We start from the raw sequence: 26,773 nt of genomic DNA on the forward strand, positions 1-26,773 counted from the left end.
TTTATTGATTTTTGCACAAATCTTAATAACAATTGCACATTTAGAAAGTTTGTGATGATTAAGAATAAATATGTGTGGTTTGACCAGGAGAGAGTGGAACAAGGCTCCACGAGCCCTTTGAGGGACAGAAAGTCTTTAAGAGCACAACACCACACTTCTTTCAGTTTCTGATGTTGTCTTCAGCTCTTTAATCCCGAAAGCCTTAGGGGAGACAAGTCATGAGGAGAAATGCCAGGTGTGGCCAGCATGAAGCGAGCACTCCGTGAGCTGGGCTCAGGGGCTGAGGAGCCAGCGAGCTCATGGTGCTCCTGGACCAGCTCCTGCATCAGAGAGCGGAGGCCGTGACAGAGTGGCTGCCCTCCCTGGCAGTCTGCATGCCCTTGAACGCCAGCGAGGCGGGGATGTCGCAGCTGTGAGGGGACAGCGGGGTGCCCCCGGCGTGCTGCCAGCCATGGCTGGCCATGTAGCTGGATGGAGTGGCGCTGTACGTCATGTAAGGTGACACTTGGGCCGGTGTGGCGTAGGGAGGCATGGCTGGTGCAGACACAAAACTGCTGACGGCTGGGAGGCCATTGGGTGCCTGAAAGGAGAGGGAAAGGAAGAGAATTTCTGAGAGAGTGAGACACATTGGATCTGGCATAAAAATCAGTCCTCAGATCCTGCCCGGGCTTTGTACCAAAACTAGGACCAGTGGGGACACTAAGACAGAGACCCATAACCGTTCCCCTCAATTTCAGGGTCTCAGTGGCCCCTTCTGCTTTGCTTTTAAAACCAGTTACCCCACTGTGATCAGTGCTTCACACCTCTCCCAGCAACCTGTCCCAGACAGGGACCACCAGCAGATGATGAGGAAACACACGCCAAGAGCAGGGCAGGAGCTGCTAAGGCCTCCGTACACCTGCCTACCTTCCCGCGAGCTGTTGTTCATGGACTCCTCAAAGCCCATGGTTGCATGTAATCATTACACTTGAGAGCTACTGGAGGGATTTGTAATGAGGCTCTCCCTTCTCTCTCACTGAGCACCTTAATGCACTTGGCAATGATTTCCACAGGTTGGAGTAGATGAACTGTGACATTTACCTACCTTTCCCAAATTTCACACAGAGTGTTGGTCACTGTTGCAAGCCCTGCTGGGGAGTGCTGTGGCAGTTTAAGCTGGGTGTGCAGTGACCACAGCCATCCCAGCAGCAGGAGAGACAGACCCATCCCTGTGCCTCACCTCTCCTGGCCCCAAAGGAGGGTGGGCTCAGCCTGAGCTGCCATGGGCAGGTGCGGGCACAGATCTGAAAGCAACACTCCCTGGAGTGAAGAGGTAACAGCGGCTGGGGGAGGTGGAACATCTTAAACTCTTGGGTAACTGTTTGTTCAGAGCATGAGTCAGAACTATAGTAGTAGTATTATTGATGATGACTTTTAAAAATCTGTTTTCTAGGTACTTGGGTTAAAAAACTTGCAAATGTTCTTTGCTTATAGCTTCTCCTGGTTTCAATAGGGCTTCTGTGCGCAAAACAATTGCAGGGCTGGGTCCTTTCCTGCAAGCTATTTTCCTAGGTCCTTCTGTAGGCTGGAGAGAAGAGTTTCTATTTAAATAGAGAAGGGAGAGTCCTTCAGTCAGCTATGCTATGATTTCACAATTAATGACTCCTTATTTAACTAAAAAATGTTTGGTGGTTTATTTCACACCCATAAATGTTTCTTCAGCCAAACAGCTACAAACCAAAATCATTTATCTTGCTTAAGTTTCAATTTGTATAGTGTTTGTTTTAGGATTTGGGGTGGCATTTTTTCTCAAAAATGTTTCCTATCTGGGTATGAAAGAAGAGTACTGATTCAGCAAATCCTGTAGCATCATCACATGGTACAACTGGACGCAATCTGAATAGTGCAAAGTTAAAAAATTAAACAGACTTTTGTTTCTGCTAAAATTTCACATGGTATTAACATTTCACTTGTTCAATTTCTGCCTGGATTTCTCCTGCCTTATTCCTAGTATTTACCTTCATAAAGAGCACTGGCCTATTTTCAGGCTCATGAGTTTCCCACCCATGTAGCTCACAGTTCCACTGTCTAGACTATCCTCTCATTGTCATTTGGGAAACAGAGCAGTAATTCTGCTGGACTCCATCAATATAAACCTGTACAGCAGTCTAAAGCAGCAAGAGACAGCAATGGGATGCTGGCCACAAGCTTCCAATAGGAATATTAATTAGTACAAAATACACAGCCGCAGCAGCAACATAATTGTCATTCAGAATAAGTAAATACTTTGTTGAAGCTGAGCTTGCCTTATTCTTTTGAAAATCCAAATATGTGATCTGACCAGCGAGATCTGTAACTTGTATTACATGCCCCCTATTGTGACTCAGAATTACACTTTAGCCTCAGCTTTAAATATCAGTGTTCGCAGCAATACTAATTAATACAAACCTGCAAATAATTGCACTGCAAAGCAGTAAAATTCTTGAATCACATGGAAAATTATGTCATTGAATTTACTGGAAATAAAAAGTGTGGCCCTAAAAAGCTGCTTTTCCAATGTGCAAACATGAAACAAGAATGTTTTTTTGTAACAAGCACCAACAAAAAGCTTTGCACAGGGGCAGTAGAGCCATTGAAGCCAGGTTGTAACGCTGGCATATCAAGAGCCACAACCCAAACATATTCTGCACAGAGAAGTACAAAAACCCTGAAGGGGTGGGTGCTGGAAGGAGAAAACCTATGGGACAAATCCCTGAAGTCTCATAGCCATTGAGACAGCGCAAACCTTCAGCTTCTAGACCTCAAAAGAGGTTTTTTGGACTCTGTGACTCCACCCTGTTCCTCAGGCTTTCCCACTCCCAAGCAGTGGGCTCAAGGCTGTGTCTGGAAGCCCCATTTTAAGTAGGATTCCTCATTAGAAATGCTTATGTTCTGTGAACCCTTAGCTGTGCTGTGGGAAGGATGTGTTAGTAGGTACAGGGCAGATCTGTGCCAGGCAATGTGCCAACAAGGCATCTCTTTGCTGATCCACCAGTGTTCCAGCCCATGTTCTGGCCTACTGCATCTCCTACAGACAAGGCCACCAGGGGCTCCTCAGCAGCCATAAGATGACTTTGCATGATCTGAGGCAAATCTGAGCTCCTGAACACCTCACATTAATGCAGACATTATTGATAAATACTTTATCAACAGGCTTATTGATAAATATTTGATCCAATCACACATATATTCTGTGGCCTTATGGCACAAAGTCTTCAAACTATAATTCATGAAGAAGCCCAGGTTTCCTGTTGAATCATACTGTAGGTGCCACTTGGGTTGTTATTGATAAAACAGATGGAAGTTGATTAAAGATTCACTAGTTTTTGTAAAAGCTTAATTGAAAATAATACATATACAGGTTTATAGCAGCCAGAAGAATTCTTTTACACACACACACACACACACACACAATCTTACTCAAAATAAAGTTGTGAAAACTGTTGTTTTTATAGTCTATTCTGAATGTCAGAAAGATCCTGCCCCAACTACTGAGGGCAGGATGTAGAGACAGTTTTGTAGGGACCACCAGCTGCAACCTGTCAGAGGCCACCAATGCTGTCTGTCATCACTGCCTCACTGAACTGGTGAATCATTCTTATTTTTATTGCACTGCTACAAAGCTTTACTACTCAAAACCATGATTCTGTGGATGCCACAGATGCCCTCAACCAAGCAGGCAGCACTGGGATGGGTAGGAACTGGCCCAGCACAGAGTGCAATTCTGCCTCAGGGGAGGTTTGAGCCATACCTACAAAGCAGTCAGAGGCTTCCTCTGACCTGAATTAAAAGATGAGGGGATAGAGAAAATCTCACTCTATATGATTTTAAAGTAAAAAAAAAAAAAAAAAAAAAAAAAAAAATTTAAAAAAACACACCCAAATTTTCATATCTGACTTTCATCTGTGAAAGACCTGGCCTAATAGTCTTGACACAAGTGGGTTTTTTTCCAAACAGCCTTAGATACAAAGTGTAGGTTATCAGAAGGGTTGAATCTTGTCTGTCAATCTGGCACTTTTTACAAACATGACATTCACTTAAAATAAATGGAGGGGATTAAGTTCCATGACCCTGACTGGATGAATAATTCATCCTGCAGTATTTCAATCAGAGGAAATGAACACCAAAATCTAAACATTTGTAATTAGGAGAGCAAGAACCCCACGGTGTTTTTGGATTTTTAAAACCCTAAGAATTTGTTTTAAGTGCAGAGGTTCTTGAACCTGGCTTTTAAGTTTTATAAATATTTTTTTTCTTAATTTGAACCATCATTTTTCAAGGGAAATCTAATTTTTTAAAGCAAACAAACAAACATTTAGTTGTAGCTGAACAAGAACCTCTGCTGTGTAAGAGATAAGGGTTCCCATTTGAAAGTACCTACTTTCTGGCTTCTACAAAGTTCAGAGAGAAACTTTTGCTCTCAATTGCTGCTTCTATCAATGTTTTCAGACAACTGATGGAATAAGTATTTCTAAACTTTAGAGCTGCATTTGAAACCTAGAACACATGATCTCTCAGCAACTCACAAATTCATTTAAAGCTGTTCTTGCAAAGCTACCAGCAAAACAGGAGTAATTGGGTCAGGATCACAAGTTGGATTTGGTGCCTTTCTGCCAATTTGATGCTGATACCTGCCAGTGACAGTAAAAGGAATATTGAGATGAGAAATCAAAACCAGGGCCGACATGAAGCCTTGCTTTGGGTCACACAAAATGGTACTGCTGAAACAAGCAGACTGCACGTATTTCCACCAGTAAAGGAGCTGCTTGAGTAGTTTCAACAGATGGAATCTTTAGTTTTGGTCACTTTAGATACAATACTAACTAAAGACAACTTTTTTGTCATTGTTTTTAGTCTGTTTGTGATTTGCAACACAGAGGGCAGAAGAAAAGCAAGTCTAGAACCAAGCTAATGTGAGAATGTCTTTGGAATAAGTAATTTCCATTAGTTGCTTGGACTCCTAAAAGTCAGAATAATTCTTTCACAACCAGAGGTAACCACCACATACACCTTGATATCTGTTTTGAAGGTTGTGCTTGTACAAAGTGTTGCAGAGCTTCAGCTACCTCTCTCCTTCATAGTAAGAAGACACAAGGGTACAAGCTTTCTGGACAAACTTCCCAGTCAATCCATGTCAGACAAACTACCTGATTTTGATTTTTTCTGGCTTGGTCACAGAAGAACCAGAGAAATGTGCAAGCTAAATTTCACTTTTGGTCCTCATGGTATAAATTCGAATTATATATTGTAGTGAATTTATATGATTTTGTTTCATTCCCTTTTCTACTTTTCCTTCTCTGACTTTTGCTTGCTAAATATGTGTTCTCTCAGTATCAAAACTAGTTCATCTCCTCTGTTCTCTTTCCATGTTGCTTCTAAATGTTTCAGAAAATGACACAGATTGTAACATTCAAAATCACAGACTGGTATTTATGTTAGCTATCATTAATGGCAATAATGTAAAGGATCTCATTTCAGTTTTATGTGAATACAAACAAGAGCACATTTGATGCCACAGGTGGATGCCACCTCAATTTCATAGTCTAACTCTAAAGCGGGTGTAAAAAAGACTGTAAATTATTTTTCTTATTGTTATTATTTACAATTATTTAAATAATTGTAAGTAATAATAAAATCATTATTTAAATGACTTGTCCACTGTAATATAATTGTTACAATATTTAATTAAATAGTTCATGTATTGCATGGACTAAGAATGCAGGCTTTGTAGAAAATTACTATTTAAAAAAATGTTTCTGGAGAAACAGCATAGCCTTCAAGTTCGAGTTACCTAATTCAGCAGCCTGAATGAGCTTGGACAGTGACTCAGCCCAAAATCCCCTGCTACAGTCATCAGAAGTTCAGTCTATGTCACGGCTTAAGGGACACACCTCTGGTGAATAAGGTTGCTGTTTTCGTTTGTATCTCGCAATTCTAACACTGACTTGGATGGAATGAATCCTTCCTGTCCTTGGATCAGCAAGCTCAGCACATTGCCTTGATCCTGCAGCACAGCCCTTCCCCGAGAGCAACTGAAACCAACCAGCAGAGGTACCAGGGAGCAGCTACTGGGAGCAGCTACTGGGAGCACAGTGGAGCGCTGGCGGCAGCTTTCTCTGCAGGGACACTGCCGCAGCTCCGCACACACACAGACACCCTCTCGCTGCTGGTTTTCCAAATGAAAACCTTCTAACATTTTCTGGAAATGGTGAATCTTTTCCAAATGGCCTGTAAACACAGTCATGAAGAAGCTATTGCAGCAGTTGTTCTTTCCACAGCAAGAAAAACCATAGCAGGGAGCAAAATATCTAGTCTTTCAATCAGAAGAGCAAATTAGCATAAAAATCCAGAGGATATCTCATTTTTAGGGACATGCACATAATCTGTTAAAACGATTATAACAAGACGAGGAGCAATCAAACACAAACTGCAAACATCAAGGAAGCAAACATGCTAAATCTCCCTTTATAATTGGAGATTAAATATGATTTATAAATCAACATACGGGCTCCCTAGGGAAGAGCAAACAAATTTTCCAAGTAAAACAGCAGCAGCAAGCATGTAATAAAAGTATCATTTAGGAAAATGGCATTACTAAATTATCTAAGTAATAAAAATGGAGTTTTTTTAGGTTTTAAAATGTATAAATTTAAGTAATATTTTTGTAGAAATTGTAGTTACTAAATTAGAGCTAAATTCTGAAGCTGCAATTCAGTGCTACAGCATCAACAGGAAAAATGATGATACCACAAATCAGTTCAGATCAGTGTTCCACTAAAATTAATGTGCCTACACAGGTAAGTCACAATTACTTAAAGAAGGGTTACAAAAGTGAACACTGAGTAAATTTCCCCTGTTTATGATAATGGTCTTTATTAAGAATATTTTTAAGAAAAAATGAGATTAAATCGCTAATGTGTATCTGAATAACCTAGCCAGAGTTAATCATGCAAATCATGGTTTGCTTTTTATAGTGCTGGAAAATATTCTTGCAAAAATATTTTCATTAGACTAAATATCCATATTCTTAGATGAATTAACTTATTTTATTGAACATATTCCTGATTTGATTTTCTCTTAATTTCACTGCAATCAGCAGAAAATAAGACTCTGAAAAAAATAGGATACTGACATTAAATAATTTTGACATACAAAAAATCTTAGAAGGGGCAATAATTTATATGTAAGATATTAATTTTGTATAATATTATAAAATATAATATTTGCATTTTTTTCAAGAAAGAGTGAAGAGTGATAATACATTGAAATTGAGAAGCTTTTAAAAATAACACATGGGCAAGGGGCTCACATAGCTGCTTTGTTGCTCAGCTGAACTGAGCTGACTTCCAGAAGATTGTGATTTGAAAAAGAGACCTTTCAAAAACGGAGAATTACACTACTTCTTTTTCACTCTAAGTTGTGCAAAGTAATGCTGGTATTCTAGTTGAAGTCACAATTAAAACAGATTTATTGTTAGACCTGAAGTGTTCTAAGATTTCAAACATAGTTAGCTACTCAATCCTGTACATTATCTCTTAAAAAGATGCCATTTTCTTTGCAGCTATTTCTCCCATTATTAAATTCAATGCACAACAATGCACTGCATAAGAAAATCACCCCTTCTTCCTTCTAAAATAAAGTTCAGTCCTTTCATAATGAGCAGATTCCCATTCCCCGTGTTTAATGTGCTTTTTTATTAATTTAAAGTTGTTTCCTTTACCTATAGCCATCCCCAGCTGCAGTGAATAATACAGAAACCAGATAATATCAACTGAGTGTTTTAACTATAGTTGGGACATGCATTAAGATCACTCTAAATTATATTTTCTTATCCAGTTTTAAATCTCAGCCTCTTCAGGGAAATAAAATCTCAGTTTTGGAAATAGTAATAGTGACTTGAATTTACACACCACCACCAATCCTTTCCTGAAGTAGCCAGGGGCATTTTATATCTTTTCCAAAGCAAACTACAGCAGAAACAAAAGAAAAGGAAAAAAAAAGGGCGGGGGGGGAGGATAGGGAAGAAGGGGGAAGGAAAAAAGGAAGAAAACACCACTCATTCTCTGACACTGAGTAATCTACTACAAAAGCAATGGAGGAAAAGAGAGAGAGGAGAAAAAGGCATGGTGGATAAAAGGCAGACAGAGGATGCTGTAAAACCTAAGCACATTCTGAGGGAAAAGCAGGGAGCAAGATCTTCCAGCGCTTCTTCAGAAGCGCAGTGGGTTTAGACGGTTTTCACAGTGAAGTGAGATCACAGCACACCAAGCACACACTAACATGTCCCCCTAAACGTCTCCGAATGTAGATTATAGTTCAAGGTCTACACTGTCATTGAATGGTTGCTTCCCTTTCATACACCAGGTTGAGAAGGATTATATAAATCAAATTCACTGCCTTTCCAGTGAAGATGCTGGATCCTGGGATATGTTCTACTATTTAACAAACTTCACAGCCAGACTATTTCAAAGTGGAGTGAAAACAAATTCTGGTTGCTTTAAGCACAAAGCCTGGTTCTGATGACAAAAACACAACTTAGTCTTCCTTAGACAGATATACTGGGTTTATGAGGACAATAGGAAAGCACGGGGGAAAAAAAATCATGTAATATAAACAAACTCCTTTGAGTTGGAATTAATAACAGATTCCCATAGTTTTAGAAATTATTTGCACAATACTTCCCCCTTGGTACTTTGACAAAATCTGGAATTGGGCAGGGCACACATGGACACTAAACAAGCAAATAAACTGGAAGAAATAAACATTAGTTCTTTTCTATGCTGTTGGTTAACACCATAATGTATTACTGAAAGGTTCTATGAAAAATGCCTTCTTAATATTATATACTTAGCAATATATTGCAATTTCAATATGCTGTTATTTAAATTAAACCGGGGAAGGAGACTTATGGACACAGACACTGCAAAGGGATTCTTGATGTCTAGAAGCTAGGCAAATATGGGGTCAAACTGGTAAAGTCCTCACCTTGTTCTTTTCAGGGACAGCCAAAACAGCAGTCTCCTATGTCTAGCAAATCTCTGATGCTGCAGAGGCAGTTACTGGGAAACTGGTACACTAAGGAGGGTGAAGCCATAATCCATCAATTGTTAAATGCCTACGGTTGTTACAACTAGATGTGTAGGCAATTCCTAAAAGCTGATAAATTGCCACAACAGACAAATTCAAACACACTATACAGTCTTTATATACTTGCCAATCTACTGCAAGAACCAAGACTGAACAGGTGAAATCACATCTAATACCTCTGCTCCTGGCACTCTGCTCCTGGCTGTGATAGGTATCTCCCATCACTCCCGCTTTACACTCCCTAATCATGTTTGTCATGGCAGACCTTCTGGTGGGTTGGGGTCCTTTGAGCAGAAGGTGCTTAGAGTGCAGTTTGAGTGTCATCATACCATTCACTCACCTCTCTGACTTTCTTTATTAGTTTCATCCGGGTGGAGTGCCCTGAAGCCATGTGGGTTGGTGGACAGGGCACTGTGTTTTGGCCGTGGAAGCAGGTGGCCAGTAAGAGGCAGGTCTCACAAATGGGATTCGAATTGGGTGCCATCCAGATCACCTGGGGAGGAATCGGGTGCATGTAGTGGGATCAGCTCATCCCCTTCACCCACAACATGCAATGACAAGGATGCCTAGACCTTGAGCAAGCTGTCTTAGTGGCAATGTCTTGATAGCAGGCCTGGTCTGGAGATCCTAGTGAGAGTGACACAGAACCAGTCTCCAAGCCAAGGTCTGAACCCCTGCACCAGACTCTGCTAACAATGCTGCTGGGTACTACAGCAAGAAAGCAAATAAACACCTCTCCTTCGCAGCTTCACCCCGCTGCTGCCTGGGTATGACTGAAGAGCAGTATGTCTGGACCTTTGTCATTGATGGATTTTGCACAGACCCATAGCAGGAATCTAACTGCCTGGATCCTGGGTTGTAAGATGCTAAATAAGTGATTTGCTAATTAATTTTTTCAGGAAATCATGTGTAGGAAGGCCATAAATTTGCCATAATATTTAAGGCTATATTTTAATGTCTCCAAAGAAGTTATCCTGTGTTGTGGGTTCTAAGCACTGCAGATACAGTTACAGATGCATGGCCACCAAATACACATTGCTCACTGTTCATCTATAAATGAAAGATCAGGAACTAAATGTTTACATTACCTACATTTTCTGTGCAAGTAATTGTCCAGAGCTGCACCTACATTTGCAATCTACTTGCCCTAAAATGGAGCCTTCCTTTTATGTGCTTGCAGCACACAGAGCTCACGGCCCCCGGTCGGAATGCAGCCTAGGGACAGGGAGTGATATCCCAGCAATGCCGAAAACTCATCCCCTAACAGCTGATGAAGTTCAGCTGAGACAGACCTGAGGTAGTTGCTGCTTAGGGGTTTGGCCAGCATGTCCAAGGAAGACTTCACTCAGACTATGTTCACAAACCCCTCTGAATTAGGAGGAGTGTTTTCTGCAGCTTCAGTAGGTTTGGGATGAGGCCTCCAAAGAGTGTACCATTTCCAGGAGCGAGCTTGTTCTTAGACCCCCCCAGTTACAAGCTTTTTCCCATTAATGAGTATCAACTCCCTTTGGCAATATGCACATCTGCTTCCTGCAACACACACAGAAAGTCATTCTGAAAAGAAATTATTTCCAAGCTATTTGCCTCTCAGCAATCATACAGATGTATGTCAGGTCTTCTTCATTCTCATACATGTGTAAATACAGATCACAATTTTTTTTCACTTTGAACAACTATGATATCAGTCCAGCAAGTCACAAGCATCAGATGTCTGAGATCTGCATTTTAGATACAATATATATTTATTAAGTGTTTTGATTTCAAATGCAGGTTACAAATGTGTTCATATTGCAGTCATTTCAGCTATTTTTTCTTAATGCAGTAGTCAGTATAAGCTGTGCAATGCAAAAGAAAATACTCAGAATATTCATCCTTTGCAACAATAGCATAATTATCTTTAGAAGCACCTGAACACCACACTGGATGTGCCTCCCTCCATAAAAAATGCAATATAACTGAGCTCTGTATGAAATGCATATGACACAAAACTGTCAAACTCTTGGGAAAATCTATTTTCCTTTCCAGTTTCTCTGATTCCCAGTCACCCTGTTTGAAAGCCATATGACAAATCTGTGAGTGTGATACACCAAGGAAATTATGCAATTGCTTACGTATAAATGACAGCCTGGAACATCAGGTAACTAAACCTGAATAGAAACTTGACAAGGCATCTTTTGGTTTTCTTTGGAATGTTTTGTACAGATTCACAGTCTGCCAGGCTGAGCTTTCAACTCCCAAAACCCAAATAGGAACAACATTGCAAACAAAAGCCCCAGGAAATCCATAATATAAAAAATGAAAAATCTTCTTCATCCAGAGGTCCAGTTTCATGTTTAACTAGTGTGACTGCATATTGTCAAGGCAAAAATGTGAAGTCTTCCTGCCTTTTTTGTGAGTGAATGCCCACTGATGTGTGGAACAAGGGCTGAAATGTAGCCATTGGAACCAAGGAGAGGTCAGCCTTGGCTGCTGCCTGACAAGTCTGGGCTGTCAATAAGAGTTTTGCCTACAAAAAGGCTACAGTATCCCGTGTCTTAAAAGAAATGTATGTAATTTAAAAGAAGTGTTCAAATAAATTTACTGTAAAAGTACACAAGACCTTGTTCTTCGGTCTCAATTTTTCCAGACTTCCTCACACAGAGAGATTTTCCAGGGGACTTCTTGAGAAGGAAAATATTAACTTCCATGACTAAAGCTGAGGAACAAGTCTTTCACTTGCTATGAAAGATTATGGAGCTATTTGCAAGCTATGGACAGGTGAACTTTGGATGTTGGTGATGCTTAAATACATAGACGATATTTGTTGGAAAATGCAGAATTACCTATCACTCACACAAAATCCATTGTTAATGTGCTTCAGAGCACATTTCCTCTGCTTCTGTGGTGAAATTGGGAAGCCTAAGTTAAACATCCACACTTGATTCCCTCCTCTTGTAGACACCTCTGATTTTGATAATACAGACATAAAAACAGAACAACCACTTCTCTTCTCTGGGGGAAATCTGATGTCTGCCTCCGTAAGACCCTTAAGAGTTTTTCTAACAAGCTTTGCCCAAAAGAGATAAGGAAATAGCAATTACCCCGAAGTACAATGACACAGCCTATTTCACCATAGTCCTTCTGGCATATTAAGTATATCTGAGACTTCCCCATTTTTCCACCACTCCAGATACCTCCCTGCTAGATTCACAAATGAACCAGCATTCTCTCATATCCCCTGCTCATCTCTTTACACCCAAAACCATATACATTGCAAGAGACCATGAATGCGATGATGTCAGAGAATTTTATAACTCTTCACTGTCACAGACTGTCACTCCAGACTCACTACACTTCAGCAAAAAGACAGTAAGTCAGCACTATCTGCAGCAGGAATTTGGTTTATCAGCTTCACTTCACGCTGTCTGGAATAAATATTTTGGCAAAAGGAATGTGGGAAAAACTGCAAATTATCACATTTTCCCATCCTTATTTAGCATGATGTTTTTTAACATATTCTTAATTAGCAAGGTAGTGAACTTGTGACAGACAAAGCAATTAATGCACATTCAAATTAATTCTCTGGATAACAATTCTGAATACTATATGAATATACTGGTCTATGTGTTAAAACTCTCCAAAGCCAAATTCTGTTGACCTATATTATTATTACAGGGAAAAAAAATGGGAAGAACCTCCTCTATATCTTCCCTTAGAGAGCAGGGTTCTGAATATGGCTTTTTTGCCCTTTGAAACTCTCTGGACAATTTATTTGGATAAATGAAATCCATTTTATTAATAGCAATTTTCTCAGATTTTAAATAGTGTGTATGTTTAAATAACATTTATCAGGTGATCTTTCAGGTTGAACAAAACTTTAAAGTAAAACTGATATTGACAATAGAACAGTTATATATAATGAAGATGAAATCATTAATATTGAAAGTAAAAAAGAAAAAAAAAGAAAAGGTAAAAAATAGTTTCCAAACCAATATTGAAAATAACTCAATAACTAAAACACTGTTTCTCAACACATCTGTGAAGTAAATGAGATCCATCAGAGGCCATGGTTTATGGCCTATGAACAAGATCCTGTGAATATTTCAGCAGGACTTTGTGCAGAAGGCCCAGCCTGGAACCTAAGACAATTAAGCCACAGTAACAGCTGCTCTTACAGAGTAGTGACAAGCTGTATCTACTGTTTTTTAGCAAATGCTTATTTTAGTCCTTAAAAATATTGTAGAAGGAGTAGTAACACTAAATCTAAGTCTAATTCTATCTTTATTCATAGACTAATGGCTACACTATAGACAGATTACTTGTGTTATGAAATGAATATAATAATAATGGGATAATAGAAAAACAAAACAAATAGGATAGCATTTAGGGTGGTGTAGTGTTTAAAAGGCAATATATGTAATGAAGTAGCTGTTCACTATCAGGATCTACAGTATTTCCCACTCTGCCCGCTCTTTGCAAGTGTTTCCACAGTTTGTGTTACGCATCTTGAATGTGAGAGTCTGAGCTACTCTCAGCATCAAACACGAGCTACAAAAGTTTCCTCTACATGGATCTAAAACCAGACACAGAACTCAAAAAATATGTCCAAAACCTCTCTCTTTGAATGGGAAAAATGCTAAACAGCAATTGTGGGTTTTCTTCGACTTGCTTCTAAGTACAACAAATGCGTGGTCGGGAAGTCAGTGTGTCTGAGAGACCTCTGATGCATTTTGAAATGTTTCCATCACACGGAAAAAATGTTTTCAAAACCTGTGCTTTCCCAACGAGGAACAGTTGAGCCTTTTATAGCTTTTCTCCTGGCATGGGACTTGATTAGCAAGTACAAAGATTTAGACAGAGATTTATTAAGTAACAGTTATATTGTGTTGTAATTAAAACGTAGGAAATTCGCCGTCTACTTAAGCGTTTAAAAATGCTTAATGTAGGAAGCAATTACATCTCATTTTCAAATTATTCCCCTGACTACAGAGCACGCTGCGGACAGAGTAAAACGCGGCTGTATGGGCGGAGGCGGCGGCGGGATGTGCCCGCTGGCCCGGCCGGGGCGGGGGTCGATGGCGGCGGGTCTGGAGCGCCCGCTGGGCGGGCGGGGCGGGGGCAGCCCCGGGCCCGGGATGCGATCGCTGCCGCCCGCCAGCCCTCCGCCCGCCGGCAGCAAGGCGGGATGGGAGTGCCGGGCGCCGCGGCCGCCAGGCCGGAGGAGGGAGCGGAGAGAGGAGCGAAGAGGGCCAGGCTTTTTTCCGCCCGTCTTTGCAAACCAAAACAGAAGAAAGTCCGGCACCGGCTCCAAGCCGAGGACGGTAGCCCGAGGCCGAGCTCAGGAGACCTGTGCATCACTGCCCGCCCCCCCTCTCTCTCTTTACCTGGCTGTACTTGGCCTCCTGCTCAAGGGAGCTCTTCTCCAACCCGTTCACGGCATGCTGGGTCGGCGGGTGGAAGCTGTTTCGGCCCAAGCTGCTCCATTCCTCCACCTTGGGGCTGGGGTAAGGCGAAGTGTCATTCACTGCTGGAAAACAAAGGAGCGAGAGAGAGGGAGTTAGAGGCAGAGGCTAGGATTCGGAGATGGAGATGGCTTTGCTTCGGGATGGAGACGGCTCCCTCTCCACATGGAAGGCAGTCTGTGGGGTAGAGCTAAGGGGAAACTGGTCCCTCGCCCGCCACACCTCGCTGAAGCTCCTGGAAGCTCCTTGAGAGGGTGATTCGTGGGCAGAAGGGAGTCAGCTCCCTCCGTGAAACCTGTGACAGAGATCACCAACCCAGCCCAGAGCTGGCTGGCTCGCTCGTCCCCACGTCCCCGCACTGGCGGGATGGAGCTGCCGACAGGCATTTATCCTCCAGGATCTCCTAAAGGGGAATTTACGGCAACCGCCGTGTGTGTATTTGTGAGTCAGAGGAGAAACGATACCCCGTGTTACAAACAGACTTGACACGCCTACGTATGAACTGGTATCCAAACACTTTTTGGGAGAAAAAGAAAATGCAACATAAAAGTAAATTTTTTTTTTTTTTAAATTAGGGAAATAAAAGGAGGAAGATAAGAAAGCGAGGAGGAAAAGAAGTAACAGTCCTATTATTTACATGCCTATCAGCCGCGCCATAGGCATACCGGGATGTTTTGCTGGCGGACAAATTCCTCGAATGGCCAAATTCCCGCACCGGGGAGCCAGGGGACGAGTAGGGGGAGCCCTGCCCGGAGCCCCGCGCCCAGCCGCATCGGAGCTGCCGTGGGAGGGGGCTTTCCTGAGATACCACCTCGCTCGGCCCCTCGCCGTGCTGGGGAAAGGCACAAATCTGAAGTTGTCTTAAGAAATTGAGCTCCCTCGGCGAGCGCCCTTTTCTGCTGATCTCACACTTTCCCATGAATAGGGGCTTCCTTTCCGTGTCAGCAAGGTCAGTTTGCCCTATAAATCAAGGGCGAGCAGCCCCCATCTGCGGCATCGGCCACTCCGCAGCCCTGACCCTCTGACGGGAAGGGGAGGGGGGAGATTTCACACTGCAGAAAAATGTGTGCCGCTGCGGGGGCTGAGGGAGACGGGACAGATACCGAGGTACTCGGCAGCACCGTTAGAGGCCTGCCTGCCAATATGGTGTTAATAAAGGAGGAACTCACTAAACAAATAAATAAATAAATAAATACAAAAAAAAAACAACAACAAAGCCCTACAAAAAAAAAAAAAAAAAAAAAAAAAAAAAAACCAACAACCTAAATTTCTCATCTGATTGTAATGCTCTCATTCTTCATTCTTTTTAATGTTCATTGCCAACACTACCTCTAGATTGCCAGGCGTGTATTTGTTGAAGTCGACTTAGAAACAAGCACATTTGTTTGTGCCAGTTAGGACTAGGATCAAGTTTATATCGTGAAGGGCAAAGAAGAACAAACTTACTTTTTTTGCATGTACACAAATAAAAAATACATGCTTGTGCATACGTATGTGTTGCTTGAAAAAAATATCACCTTTCTGATTAAATAAGAATATTATTCTACAATGCCTAAAGGATCATTTTGCATTCGAAATGCTGGTAGAATTGGTTTGTTGCTGTTAAAAAGGCAGTGAAAACAGAGATCACAACTCCCACCTCTCCACTAATACTGAGAGAAGAATGGGACACAGAGATCGCTGTAGGCAAGGGTTATTTTGGACTGTTGTTTTCAGTGACACTTTGAGTAACGCTTTCACTGTTAGTTCACTGGCAGAGACCGAAATGGAAAAAATGTCCCTTGCTAGCGAGCGGCTGGGAGACGCGACACAGTTTCCAGGCGGAGGAGCCGAAAGAATGTGAAAGGGATAAAAGAGGCAAATCTTGGGCCTTTGGTTTTCATAGACCACCGCTTCGGAGGAAAATACACCATCAGAATGAAAGCAATTAGATGACATTTGAACTTCCTGCCGAAGCAAATTTGGCCTGATTGCGAAAACTACAGAAAATTGACTTCTCGGAAACGCCAAGGCAGCGCCCGTGACCGGAGTGCGGCAGCGAGCCTCGGTCGGGACCAGGACCGGAACCGGGACCGAGTGCGCCCTGGTGCCGCCGCACCCTGAGCCGTTCCCTCCGGCGAAGATCCCCACTTCCCCCGTCAGAGAGGCGGAGGTGACGGCCGATGTGTCCTGTTTGCTGGTCCCCTTGCAGCCCACCCAGGCCCTTCGGTATGCCCACATTCCGAGACACGTCCTCCAGTAAGCTCAGTGCCCTGCCCGTGCCCGGGAAACGCCAGGGGTTTCCCAAATCAAACAACTAAACCACCTTTCGACCCTCGGAGAGGAAAGAACCCTCTTCGTAGGGGACCTGTTTGGCTGCCTTTGTGGCCCCGGCTCCCCCCATTTCTCACCTTGGTCTGTGATGGACCGGATCCCCAGGATGTCCGTCACCGAGTGAGAGGACGGCCACGTCCTGGGCATGGCCATGGTGCTGGGGATCGCCGGCACTCCGGGAGGTGTGGACACCTTGGCTCCTGCAGCAGCGATCGGGCTGGGGTAGGGGTAGATGTGGTTGTAGGACAGAGCAGGCTGTGGGGGCGGCTGGTGCTGCTTGTAAGACTCGTAGTGACTCTGCTGAGACAGGTTCCCGATTTTGTTCCGGAGGATGCGGCTGATGGAGCTAACCGACGGCACGTTGTACTTGTCACACACGCCATCGGCCAGCAGGCGATCCCGGATCTCCCAGGCGAAGATGCCCGGATCCCTTTGTTTGTAGGTCCGGATATGTTTTACCACCGTGGGAGTGGTGACCCGAGGCTTGCTGCCGCCGATAGCCCCCGGTAGGATGGAGCCGGTCTCGTTGTAGCGAGCCAGGATTTTGCTGACACAGCCGTGGGAAACGCGGAGCTGCCGGCTGATGTCACACGGCCTGATACCCAGTTGCGCCAGTTCCACAATCCGCAGCCTGATGGCATTGGGCAGGGGTCTCCCGTTGACAAACACCCCCCCGAGCTGGTTCACTTCCCCGAAGGCAGGTTCTGCAAGCAAATGCACAAACACAGCCGTCGGACACGGCGGACGGCACAGAAGGGGGCGTCTGAGCTGCTCCTCATCATAGACAGATGTCACAGACAGGGACCCCCCCCGGTCACTCCACGCACGCTTCTTTACATTAGCGGGATGCCCCCGAAACTGAAGGAGGTAAAGGGGAGGGAGGAAGAGAAGTGAGAGGTTAAAAAAAAAAAAAAAAAAAAAAAAAAAAAAAAAAAAAAAAGAGACAGAGAAAGAAAAATGAAAAGGCAGAAAGAAAGAAAATCCGTGGCAACAAATGTCGGAGCTCTCCGGACTGTGCATCAAGCATATTCCCAAAAATAAGCACATTCCAGAGATGAAAAATGAGATCGCCCCAACAGACAATTCAGCTTTATTGCCACAGGAAAAAGGAACGCGAAGAAAACAAAAAGAAAAGAAAAACATCTTCTAAGAAGTGGGGGAGGGGGAGGAAGGAAAAGTAGTTGAGGAAATTCTTTTACATCTTGGGAGAGACGAGGGCAGCGCGGTGCTTCTGAGTCGGGACTAACTTTTTAAAGACCGATCCTGGTGCTGTTAGCGCCTTTCGCTTAACAGCACGATTACACTGGGCTGTAAAACAAGCGTGTTAAAATGTTAACTGCCACGATCGGTGTCAGGAATAATATACAACGTGTCACGGGCTCCAGCCATCCGCTCGGCTGCGATCCTGCCTCGCACTCGCCTAATAACACTAATAACAAGCCGACTAGTCATTAGCGCGCTCTCTCCCCTGCTCCTGACCCTCAACATGTTCTTACAACTTGTAGGAACACGAGCAAAGTCAATAAGGGAGCCGCGGCGGTGGCAAATGACTGAGCACGGGTGCTCCCCCTCTCTTGACAGCACTTGAACCCTCCTGCGGCTCCCGGCCACTTACCCATTCCTCTGAGCGGGACACCTCGAGGCCGGCCCTAAATCCCAACGGATCCCTATGCCCGGGAACCGACTCCCGGCCTCCTGCGCTCCTGGCCGCACTGGCCCCGAGCCTCTCTGATCTCCGCTGAGGAGGGAACAGTAGCGTGAGGAAGAAAAGAACTACAAGGAAATCTACATCCCGACAAGAGAGCCTTGACTTCTGCATTTCAACCTCAGGGCAGCGTGGGCAGGGCCGGGCTGGGCCGGGCCCGTGGCCCACCGCCCCCCCGAGCCCGCCCCTGGGGCGGCCCCACCGCCCAGCCGCCCTCCCAGTGGCCAGGGGAGATGACGGACAGCGCGGCGGCGGCGGCCCTTCCGCTCCCGCGCAGCGCGCTCGGCACCTGGGCCCGCCGCGCTGGGACGGCGGCTCCGCACCTGCGGCGGTGAGTTGCGCGGGAAGCGCCGGCGGCTCGGGGCCGTGCTGAGCGGGAAGCGCCGTGGCAGGGCACTGCTCGGCCGGCGGGGGCCGGGGCCTTGGCAGGCAGCTCCGCGGGGCCGGGGCACGGTCGGCGGGCAAGGCAGCACCGCCCTTTCTGGCCCTTTTCCCGAACTAAGCAGCCGGAGAGGGGGTTTCGAGCCTGGCAGAGCGGTTTCCCCTTTCCCCGAATGAAGCAGAGCCATGTCTTGACACACACACGGTTTGCCCGCGTTGAGTTTGCAGAGTGCGAGAGAAATTCCGTGGGTTTGATCGCTTCGTTATAATAAATCACCTTTTCGCTAACGAATGTTTCGCGGGCGGTGTACGAGAAGACCGTGAGCGATGAGAGTTGCGTCATTTTTGGTGAAAATCACCAGCCGGTCGGGAAACGAGCTGCAATTTCCCTTGCCTTGGGAGGAGACGGGACGGGGCTTGTAGCGCCTGGCACTGGGATGCTGTGTTCTCCGGCCACCGCAGACCGGCACCGGGATGCTGGCGCTCGCTGCCCAACATAGACCGACCGGCCCCGGTTTTGTTTTCATCCCCACTCTAATATTGCGCCACGCTTAATCATAAAATGTCAGTGCCTCGCAGCTGACTTCAGCTTTATAAAAGTCACTGATACATATTAGCAATCAAAAGAAAAACAGACAAAGCGGATAGGAATTAAAGGATGTGTGGGTCACGGCGTGTATGTTGAAGAAATGTTTGGTTTGGCGGTGTACAGATCCTGAGCTGATCTTGTGTGTGTGCGTCTTATGCCCCACGTTACATCATGTTGCACACAGAGATCATGGGCTTAGCTCCAGCTAAGGATTTGTCTTGGGTTTTTGTTTGGTTTGTTTTTTTTTTTTCTGTATTATTCTCCTGAAGTTATTCTTTGTCGTTTATTGTTTTGTTTTGTTTTTTTTTTCTCAAAGGTACAGACTCTGTAAATTAAATAAAACACGAAAAGAAATAAGGCGGTGATCCTAGTGCACGAAATATCGCCAAGTAAACCACAAAATTATGTCGCTGGTGTGTATAAACATTGTCTCTATTATTTTAATTGAAATGTAAGATATTTTTAGGAAAAAGTTTGAGCGAGATTTCAGTGCCTGCACATATCGCAATGAACATTCCTAACTGTGAAGAAATAAGATGTTGCAGGAGATCTCCCAGAACTTAGCGGCATGTTGTAAACGTTTCGTGGTGAAAAGAAGGTAATCATGGCTCTTTTGCAGGTTCTTCCATTTGATCGAAATATCGGCGGATACTTGTTTTCTCCATAGGGATTAAAAAAAAAAAAACAAAAACAACAACGACAACAAAAAAATACACAACCAAAAAACCATCAACAAAACCAAACCAAAAAAAAAAAAAAAAAAACACAACAAAACCAAACCACCACAACAGGAACTTTTCTATGGCAGTTTTATGGTTACTTCAAAAATACGAGTTGCCCTTTCAGAATATCGCACCTGTAAATTGTGGTGCTTCCTCAACCTAGATAGAATTATCTCTGATACGGGGAGCGCTCCTCACACCCATGCAAATGCCACTGTCCAAAAGCGCTGGCATTTTGAGCAGGCAGCAGTACTAGCAGGCATTTGCTGAAGCCAAAACCCCTTTCTGTGTTGTGAACTGACCTCCTTTAACTATTTTTAAGGCAGAAGGCATTGAACTAGTGGGACCTGGATCTAGCCTTAATTAAGTTATTTATGTAATTAAACAACGAAAGGGGGTGAGAATCCGTAAAACGTCCAATCCGCTTTAACAGGGTATTTCTTGTGGAAGCGGAGTTTCCCCGACAAGGCTGCTCGCCCTACAGTGTGTCTTCACAGCCCGACGGGGCCTGGGCTGCTCGCCGCCCCGGCCACCCTGAACACGCGAGACTCCCATTGCTTTAGTCCGGTCCAGTGGCGTGTGGCCGAGGACCATGTCCGAGCGCACGGGTGGTGTAAGCTCGACCCCGCCGTCCTGAACCCGCTCGGCGCCTCTAAAGCTCCCTCAGGGTTGCTGGGATGCTCGGGCGTGACCCTGCGCTGCTCTCCCACGCTGCCCGGGCAGCCGCTCTTCCCATCTGTGTCTATTGTGTTCACAGTTGGGTCCTTCTCTTCCCCCTCCGCCGTGTCCTCCAACCTGTCTGTTCCCCCTCCTTCCCTCTCCCACCCCTCCACCCTCGAGCCCGCCTCTGATCTCCTGGATATTTTGTTTCTTTCCCTTTCTCAATGTGTGTTCCTGATGTGGTCCTGTCGAAAAAGCTCGTTTACTCTGCTCGGGTCTCTAGTGGTTTAAGGATAATGTTTATCAGAAGTGAACGTGCTCAACTTGTTTCCATTCAACTGCTGAGTGTGGGCTGAAATACCAAAGGTCAGATCTACCGTGAGTCGGTAGAGGGCAGGGGGAGACGAGAGGAATATGAAAACATAATATACAACAGACTGTTGATCGCTTCTGACCTGCCTGGCAAAAAGATTATTTTTTTCAGGTAGGAAATCATTGTAGAATCGGAGGGGAAAGGCAGCAGGGAGGGGTGCGTGGGGTCGAGGCTTTTCCAACCGGGGAAGGGCACGCGTGCCAGGGCAGGGGACTCGCCCTGAGAAGCCGGCGGCTGCCCCGGCACGCACCCGCGCCCTCACCGCGGGGTCCCCCGGCCTGATAAAACAAAACGAGGGGAAGCTGTAAGAGACTCGAGCCGGTGCCAGACAGGAGCCGGGCTTCCCCTTCCATTCCTTTCCCTCCGTGCCGAGAGAGTGACTGAGCGGTGCCGTCACGCACGGCGCGGCCGGAGCCGCGGGTACCGGCAGCTGGTGTCTCTCGGGAGTCGCTGCCCTTGTCTGCCTTCTCCCGACACTGCTGCGTGGCATAGGGGAGCCAGAGACGCTCCCCTTCCTCTCCCTCCCTCAAACTCTGCTCCCTCGTCCTCTCTCCTCCGCAAAACACACTCGGCGTGAGCTGCCCGCTGCAAATCGCGTGTACGGCTGCAGCAGCCTCGGTGCGCAGCCGGTACCGGCGAGGCGGCGGCTGGCCGTCCCTGGCTGCCTCTGCCCATGAAGGCCTTCTCCGGCGCTTTCCGGGACCGGGCAGGCCTCCAGACCGTGCCCAACCTCCCGCAGCTGAGAGCAGAGTCCCGATGCTGCGGTATTCCACCGCTCCAGCAGGGCTCCGTTGCGCCGCCGTGCTCACCTCGGCATGTCCTGCTCCTTCCTCTCAGAGCTGCCTTCATGAGGCCTTTCTGTGCCTCGCTCTGCCCCCCAGATGCCTCCGCTGTCCACTTGTAGGAAGAACCCAGACAAATTCAACGCAGTACAACCCCCGCCAGCCCTTCTTTGAAGCTGCAGATTTTTATTGATTTTTTTTTAAGGGAGGAAGGAAGATAACCTCCTCACCTTCCTCGAGGGGAGTGGGCTACTGAGGCGCTGTTAGGCAGAAGGATGCCCAGACGGTAACGTATTTTGTAAGCAGAAGTCCCCCGATCCTTCCCAAAGGACACAGTTACCCGACCCGTATGTAGTCGGGTGGCCGTATTTTCCGAGGTGGCGTGGGGAAGGTCTGAGGGGCGGACGTGGTGCGGCGGCCGGAGCTGTCGCAGCTGCCCTGTCTTCCCCGCCCCCCAGCTCCTGCCATGCGGCTCAAAGCCGCGAAATCCTTCCCCGGAAGCGATGCAGACAGTTTGGTGGGCAAAGAACATCTTGGAGCCGGAGCCGGGGTGAAGGGATAACGCGGTGTGGGTGTGGGAGGAGATTTTGGACTCCTCTGAAGGGCCGGCAGGGAAAAGCGGGCAGAGGCAGGTGGAAGGATAGCGACAACCCAGCGAGAGCCTCGAGTTATGTCCGGAGGTGACACATACCGGAGGAAAGGTGCTGTGTCAAATTGAGAGGGATGAGACCCACGGAGCTTTGAAACGGGGCTTTCATTTTGCACAGAGCTATTCCTACACGTGAGCATATAAAATCCCACGGAATCTCCAGGGATCATTCCCGTTTTCTGCGAGCAACCAAACGCAGGATGCAGGGGCCTCCACGCGTCACTGGCTGCCATGTGCATTTCCTTATGCCACAAAATAGCTGAGCGCAGTAGGTTAGCGAGGGCAGCGTGCCTTAGCAGGCAGAGGGAGAGGGTGTGGGGCCGCTCGCGATCCTGGCTGGCCTCGCCGCTCACGCTCCCTCTCCGAGCCTGCGAACCTGAAAATACCCGACCAGACCCCCAGTTCTCATGTGTGCTGACCCCCTCCCGGTAGCCTGGGACAAGAGCACATGCACCGACAAACTCTTGTGCGAAAGAGAATGGGGATTTTCACAGGGAGACGTCCTTTCCAGCCGGCGGGCGGCTGCAGATAGGGACCGCTGCACGTAGGGACCGCTGCCTCCCAACAGCTCCCTAACGCCTTGGGGACCCCCGGCCCCCGCCCTTCTGCAGGGGCTGGCCTTGTTTCCCACTTTTCCCCTCTTAGGGGGAAAAGGGCGTTTCGAGAATTATCCTGGCACTATCCGTCGTTGGTCGATGTTGCGTTTCTTGTTACATCCTGCTACCTTATTTTAGCTCGCTAAAAACCACCGGCTTATACATTTTTGTTTGCGTAAACTGCCCGCATTCATTTACTTGTGATTGAGGGTACTTTTACCTTAATTTAATTAACGTAGTACTCAAACATGCACGCAAATACATGCAACAACTCCGAAACTCTCACAAGCTGGCAGGTAGAGAGAGAGCTGTGTTGTGTAAGAGTGTGTGATTTCAATTTTAAGAAAATATTTTAAAGTCAGAGACAAGACGGAGAATGGATATATAGCAGGAGGAAATTTTGTTTAACAAAGTTTCATCAGATACAAACGAGCCATGTCTGGACATTTCCTGCATATTTATGAAGTAATGATGGGTAAATACAATCGGGTCTTGGAGTCACTTCGGTTGTCACAGACCCAAAATCTGAAGAAAATGAAACATAGCAAGAAATCGAGACACAAGGCATTTAGGTGTCCTGCTTTTGGGATAAGGACGCAACCTCTCGCAAAGCTCTACTCCCTGGCGTGCAGAAGCAGGGAAGCTCAGCTTTAGTGGTCAGAAATGTCCACTCGGTGTCGAGCTGTGTCGGGGTTTGGGCTGGAGTCCCCCTCTCGTTCTCGAGCAGCTTCTCCCGCCGCTCGGAGCCGGTTGGTTCCCCGGCTGACTGGTTCCCTGGCCCGGCCGGGGCTCTCAGTCCCTACGACACCGCGGGGAGCCGTCCCCCGGCCTGGTGGGAGGACAGCGTCTGTAGAAACTCAGACGACTCGGGGAGAGTGACTACGGGCATTTGACCCGTCCTCAGGAGAAAGGAGGAGACCGACAGAGCCGGTTACACTGTCGGGGTTGAGCCCGCCGTCTCGGGTCCGTACAAACCCTCTGCAGTGAAGGCATGTGCGTGCACTTCACTGGGACACGCTGAAGACGGGTGAACAGGTGAAATAAATGCACAGTAGTGCTAAACCGGGAGAAAGGCCGGGGGTCAAGGACGTCCCCGCGGACCAAGTTTCCCCGGCAAAACCTCTCTATGCCTTCCTCCGCTGCCGAGACCTGGGTCTGTCCCAGTTCCTCTCCCCGGCGTGGGGAGTTCCATCTGGTCTAGGGCATCGGTGCCACTGTCATATCCCTTTCACCCTCTCTTGAATATTCAGATTGAGGTCGGGCGGGTTAGATGGGGTGTCTTAATGATGTGTTAGCTGCTTGGACAGATTTAATAACTTTGCCGCCAATCGTACTTAGCAACCCTTCTGGAAACTAGACAGTGTCTCATTAGGGCTTTCCTGGTGCAAGCGTTTGACTTGAATGAGCTGTGTTGAGTTAATTTCTATTTGCACTAGGATTTGTTTAATGACATATAGGGGAATAGACAATTCTCTTGGACCAGACCGTTAAGCTACAGAGGGCTAGATTCTATAAGCATAATTTGTTCTAATAAAGAGATCGAGTTTTCATTTGTCACATGTTATATGAATTTAGAGTAAATAAAATAAATAACTCTATTGTTCTGCCTTAAATTATAGGAACCAATTGGGAATTCCTAGGCAATTTTCTCAATTTCTGCCTCCGCTCCTGCAACATCTAGTACCAGTGCCACCTACAGGAATAATTGCATTTTCGAGCTGCTTTCAAGTAACTAGAATTCCGCGTTTGGGAGTTCTGGTAGCTCTGTCGTCTTCCTGGACGCACAGCAGCAAGTCTGACTTCGAAAGGCGTTGTTTTTCTTCGTGACTTTCGTTTGAGACCACGGACCGATGGAGGTTCGCTCCTCTGTGCCACGGCAGTGGGAGTGACGGAGCTCTTCCCGCGGGAACCCGGGAGACGCAGCCAGCAAAGGTGAGGGGCAGCACTGTCGTTTTACACCAAGAAGCGTTTCGGGGGTCGCTCGGTGCCGGGGAGGGGGCCAGGTAGAGCGTGGGCGGCCGGCCGCCAGCTCCCGCTTGCGCCGACAGAGCCCAGCACACCTAAGGATACGGGGAACTTAGGAGCTCTTCTGAACGGCGACTTAAATCAATGCCGGTTTATCTCCTGGCTGTGTTGTTACGAAAGGCAGCTGTAAGCCAAGCGCGGCTCTGGGGACCTCCCCTGCACACTTAGCGGCACGACTTCGCTTGACGATTTATAATGACGAATGTCTTACAATGGAAGAATAATTATCTCCTCCTTCGTCTCTTTGATGGAGGAGACCTTGGCTGACAGGGAGGGTCTCCTTCGCTGCGGTCGTGCAGTCCCACGGAACGAGGCCGAAGGGGTTCGGGGGGCTGGGGAGAGGGACGGCGGGCACCGGCACGGAGATGGCTCTGCCGGGGAGGAAGTTTTCTTGCTTGAATCTGTGTCCTCTAATCCTTTCCCTCGGGTTAACCCGATCCCGTAAATATTTGTTATTGGGATCTAAGACGGGTGACGATCCTTCCTGACTGGGCTTGGAAGTGCATATTTTCTTTTCCTCGATTCTTTGTCTTTAAGGGTTTCCAGTTCCTACAGCTTTGCTTGTACAAAAACTCTTTGTCCAAAAATGTGTACACGGATATCTTCATCCTATGCATTAGGCTCGTTGATGCCCTGCTGCTTTGGACCTCCGAGATGACCTGGGGTTCTTCTGCAGGTAGGAACATCTGTGTCATGCAGAACACAGAACACAGTTGTCCGTCTGGGTGAAAAAGGGCTGCATTTTCCTTCAAAACCATGTCTTCCCCTGCATTACATAGTCACAAAACAACGAGGAGTTTGAGGTTTTTTTTTTCCCTGATAGAGTAGGAAATGAGAGAAGAGAAGAGAAGGGAAGGGAAGAGAAGAGAAGAGAAGAGAAGAGAAGAGAAGAGAAGAGAAGAGAAGAGAAGAGAAGAGAAGAGAAGAGAAGAGAAGAGAAGAGAAGAGAAGAGAAGAGAAGAGAAGAGAAGAGAAGAGAAGAGAAGAGAAGAGAAGAGAAGAGAAGAGAAGAGAAACTAGCTTTTTGGTCCATGCTGAAAGGTTTGTGGCCATTTTAATGTTTTACTGCCTGTAGAAAACTCGGTCATTACCGCCCTGAGAGTTTTATTTCGTTGAGATAATAAAACGGGAACAACCCCCTACACACACACTCTCCAACAAAAAGAACAACAACAAAATGATACGAGAGAAGAGAGCCGAGCTGCCCTTATTCCCTGTCCCATCCCCTTCTGCCTTACGTGGGTCCTCGGGGGACCTCAGTGTCGACCTCAGAGGTGTCACATTATTGATGTGCGTGAAAACAAATTATTTGCGACATGAAATAGCGAAGACGTGGAGTTCACTATCAGTTGCAGAGTTTCATAAAGTAAACGAAAGTTTCTTCCTCTCCAGCTCGAAGCTTTTGTGATGAAACTCAGTAAGTTTTTTTACA

General features: G+C 46.2%; 1 protein-coding gene and 1 long non-coding RNA gene across 3 annotated transcripts; one reads left to right on the forward strand and one right to left on the reverse strand.

Moving 5' to 3' along the window:
• Window positions 1–325: 325 nt before the first annotated feature.
• Window positions 326–18,709, reverse strand: PAX9 (paired box 9). Of its 2 annotated transcripts, XM_053980288.1 has the most exons (5): window positions 18,475–18,709; window positions 16,937–17,563; window positions 14,469–14,611; window positions 9,446–9,598; window positions 326–580 (listed from the first exon to the last, which is right to left on the reverse strand). In XM_053980288.1, exons 1-5 carry the CDS (start codon window positions 18,476–18,478, stop codon window positions 326–328), a joined length of 1,182 nt encoding a protein of 393 aa, XP_053836263.1. In that variant the 5' UTR covers window positions 18,479–18,709. The 2 variants fall into 2 exon arrangements, with proteins under 2 accessions (XP_053836263.1, XP_053836264.1); XM_053980289.1 differs by lacking the exon at window positions 9,446–9,598.
• Window positions 18,710–18,842: 133 nt separating this feature from the next.
• LOC128809560 (uncharacterized) lies at window positions 18,843–26,165 on the forward strand. The gene is made up of 3 exons (XR_008437775.1): window positions 18,843–18,895; window positions 24,936–25,248; window positions 25,962–26,165. It is a non-coding gene; the product is annotated as an uncharacterized LOC128809560 (long non-coding RNA).
• Window positions 26,166–26,773: the final 608 nt, after the last annotated feature.

The sequence above is a fragment of the Vidua macroura genome, chromosome 6 (genome assembly GCF_024509145.1).
Source record: "Vidua macroura isolate BioBank_ID:100142 chromosome 6, ASM2450914v1, whole genome shotgun sequence".
In the NCBI taxonomy this organism is placed as follows: Eukaryota; Metazoa; Chordata; class Aves; order Passeriformes; family Viduidae; genus Vidua; species Vidua macroura.